The sequence below is a fragment of the Eufriesea mexicana genome, unplaced genomic scaffold (assembly GCF_001483705.2).
Source record: "Eufriesea mexicana isolate 0111107269 unplaced genomic scaffold, ASM148370v2 scaffold18737, whole genome shotgun sequence".
Lineage (NCBI taxonomy): Eukaryota > Metazoa > Arthropoda > Insecta > Hymenoptera > Apidae > Eufriesea > Eufriesea mexicana.
In genome coordinates, this window is record NW_016926029.1 from 46,605 (window position 1) to 49,995 (window position 3,391).

The 3,391-nt window shown below is 48.7% G+C and overlaps 1 protein-coding gene across 5 annotated transcripts in view; it reads right to left on the reverse strand.

Annotated features, from left to right (window-relative positions):
* The window catches only part of shg (DE-cadherin), a 35,832-nt gene that overhangs the window by 6,680 nt on the left and 25,761 nt on the right, over positions 1-3,391 (reverse strand). For all 5 annotated transcript variants that reach the window (XR_001890702.1, XM_017909588.1, XM_017909590.1 and 2 more), the window contains 7 exons: positions 3,083-3,224; positions 2,755-2,993; positions 1,612-1,800; positions 1,230-1,516; positions 857-1,127; positions 176-755; positions 5-52 (listed from right to left, as the gene is read on the reverse strand). Coding sequence is in view for 4 of the 5 variants with exons in the window: in XM_017909588.1 (XP_017765077.1) it covers positions 5-52; positions 176-755; positions 857-1,127; positions 1,230-1,516; positions 1,612-1,800; positions 2,755-2,993; positions 3,083-3,224 (1,756 nt within the window). In the remaining variant the exon portion in view is untranslated. The remainder of the gene's footprint in view (positions 1-4; positions 53-175; positions 756-856; positions 1,128-1,229; positions 1,517-1,611; positions 1,801-2,754; positions 2,994-3,082; positions 3,225-3,391) is intronic.

Sequence of the window (3,391 nt, forward strand, 5' to 3'; positions counted from 1 at the left end):
GCATTCCTGTCCTTGATATCTGGATCGTAAGCGACCACGGTAGTGATGCAACCTGTAACGATGACGCATCGCGAGTTTAATTATCCAGAAGTCGGGAGAGGAACGAGAGAGGCGTCACGACCATAGCCCGTCCCCGATCGTACAAATTGGACCGTGTGTACCTGTCTGTACTTACCTTCGACCAGCTTCTCCTCCTCGATGGTAGGATTTTTGTTGAAGTCCTCGAAGACCGGCGGATTATCGTTCACGTTCTCGATGAAAATTTTCACTTGGGCAGTGTCGTTGTACACACCGTCCAACGCTCTAACGGTTAGGTTATATTCGGTGATCTTCTCGTAATCCAGAGGTTTTTTCACGCGAATCTTTCCCGTGGTATCTTCGATGTAAAAGCTGTCGTCAGTATTACCGTATATGATGCTATACGTGACGGGGCTAGCGGTATCGGAATCGAGTGCCTTCACTTCGGTGACCGGGGCGTTGATATTGGCATTCTCGAGGATCGAGTTGGCGGTATAGACGGCTTGCGTGAAATGGGGGGCGTTGTCGTTTTTATCAGCGATCTCGATGCGAAATACTTGCTGCCCTTTATTGTGGTTGCCCGTTTGGAAGAGAGCGCTCGGCGAGTTATCCACGGCGATCACCTTCACGTTGTACGTGTCCTCGAGCTCTCTGTCGAACGTGGTCAGAGTGGTGATGTTACCGGTGTACTTATCAATGGCGAATAGGTCCCGAAAGTTGTCCAGTTCGTACGTGACCTAGAACAAAGGGCCGACGACGACGATGAGAAGCGCCGCTCGAATGGTAGAGCTCTCGTAAAATCGAGGAGAAAAGAGACAAAGATGAACGCGAGGTATACCTGATTGTGAGCGGACGTCCCGTCGGCGTCGATGGCGCGCACTTGCATCACGGGGACACCCGGTGGTTCGTTCTCCAATACGCTACCCTTCTTCATCTCGCGAAACACCGGAATATTGTCGTTTACGTCCAATACCTCGATGTCGATCACGGTCTCGGCAGCCAGCTGATACTTGTTCTGCACGCGTACGATCAAGGTGTACAAAGTGTTACTCTCGTAGTCGAGGTGCTGAGAAAGCTTGATATCTGCAACGTCCTTGTTCGATTCCAATCTGTCAACGTGGAGGAATGAAAGAACGGGTGAAGACAAGAAAGACGAAGGTTAATGAACTCGTTATCGGTGATTCGGTGGTGGTTAGAAAGATTCGATTTACCTGAACGTGTTTCCCTTGTTGGTTTGTTCCGTCCTACCGGGTACCAGTTCGAAGAGGAGACCGGTGTTATCACCGCTATTCGAGACAGCCTGTAATCGTATGATACTCACGTCGAAATCGCTAAAGTTCTCTTGCAATCGAATCGGTTCGGAAGACCTTGGCAAAAAGGCTGGAGCCTTTTTGTGCGACTCTACGACTCGAATATCCAGATCGATCACGTTCGACTTTGGATTCTCGCCCTGATCCTCGGCGGTTGCCGTCATGCTGAACTTGTAATCCGGATTTCTCTGCGAACACCCGTCGTTGCACCGTTCCACGTTTTAATATCATCCGCCTTATTCGCTTCGCGCGATATCTGCTAATTACGATAACGCGTACTCACGTCGATGGTCTTGTTGAGGAATATGACACCGGTGTTGCGATCTATACGAAAGTATACACCGTCCTCGGGCCTTTTCGGCGAGAGGCTGTAGTAGACGACGGAGTTGTTGCCATCGTCGATATCCGTGGCGGATACCCTCATCACTTCTCGTCCGAGGGGTAAATCTTGCGGCACCGATTCGGTATACGCCTACGCGAGCACGGTCACCGGAAAACAAACAACACTCTCGAATACGTTTCCTTTTCCTTTCCACCGTGAAAGGTCGTCTCTTTTACCCCGTTCCTTTGCTCCTCTAAAACACAATCTACCCGCGTGCATGCGTCCATCCATAGATGTCTAAACCCGATGAAAGAAGCAGCGATTCGAGCGGTAAGATCATTCGGGATCGATTCGCGTAGGGCGTGCTGCAACGATCCTTACCGTTCGATCGCGCAAGCGCAATTCGCTTGCGTCAACGCAAAACAAAAAACGTACGCATTCGCATTCCCACAAAAATGAATCGAGTAAAGGAAGTAGTAGTAGCAGTAACAATAATAATAATAATAGTAGTAGTAGTAATAGTAGTAGTAGTAGTATTAGTAGTAAAAAAAGGAAAACCAGAAAAAGAAAAAGCAAAAACGAAAGAGAGAAAAAAGGAAAAGTGAGAAAGATGAGAGAGAGGAAGAAATGAAAAGAAAAAAGAAAAAAAAGAAAAAAAAAAGAAAAAAAAAGAAAAAACATCGGAATACATGTAGACCGGGAAAATTCGAGACCAACCTTCCGTACATATCCATGAAAGACCTGGGTTTGAAAAAAAAAAGAAAAAGAAAGAAATCGAAGCAAGAGGTGGGTGGTTAGTGTAGCACGATGGTATCGTAAAGCGTAAGAAAAGATACGCCGGTACGTTCGTCGGTGGACGAAGCAAAGATACGCGTTACGGGAGATTCGATTGGTCCGTAAAAAACGCAGGCGTGAGTTCGAATTGGAGAAAAAAAAGGTGGAGAGATGGCGAAGGACGGAACTTCGCGCAAGTATCTAATACACGAAGGATGGCAAGATTGGCGCGAGACGAATGCGACGCGACACAGAGTCACGGTACCTGGACGAATCGAGTGACCCATAAGAGCGCTCGAATCGCATGGACGCGGTACACGGGGCACCTACCACTTTGTCGAAAACCGGCGAGTTATCGTTCACGTCCTCGATGGTGACTTTGAAGGTGCACACGTCGTCGAGTTGCGGCCTTCCGTTGTCGGTCGCGAGGACGGTCAGGTAGGCTTCCTTCTCTCGAGCTGGCTCGTCCCTGTCCAACACCTGCGTCGTCCTGATCAGGCCGGTCCTGTTGTTGATCTCGAACTTTAGCTTTTCACCCGGTGCGGTGACGAAACTGTAAGCAATGGTGCCTGCGACGAGGAAATAAAAAGACGCGGGTTATACTCTCCGTGGACACTGCGCGCGAGCTGGAAGAGAAGACGAACGCGAATACGCGTACCTCCGTCGCTCGGTTGATCCCTGTCCTCCGCGTGTACTTTAATCACGATCGTGCCTACCGGTTCCTCCTCCTTCACTATCGGTGCGTAATTCGAACAATTCGAAAAAACCGGTTTGTGATTGTGATTTTCGTCCTGATCCATCTGTGAAACAACACGGTGGTTTCGTCCGGGTACAACTTTGCCTGATCTCGCTATCGCGACGAACGACGGATGGAAAGAAAGAGTAATCTCTCGGAGAATATCTCTCCATCTGTCGCGCGCGGTTCGGATACCTACTCGCGATATATATATATATATATATATATATA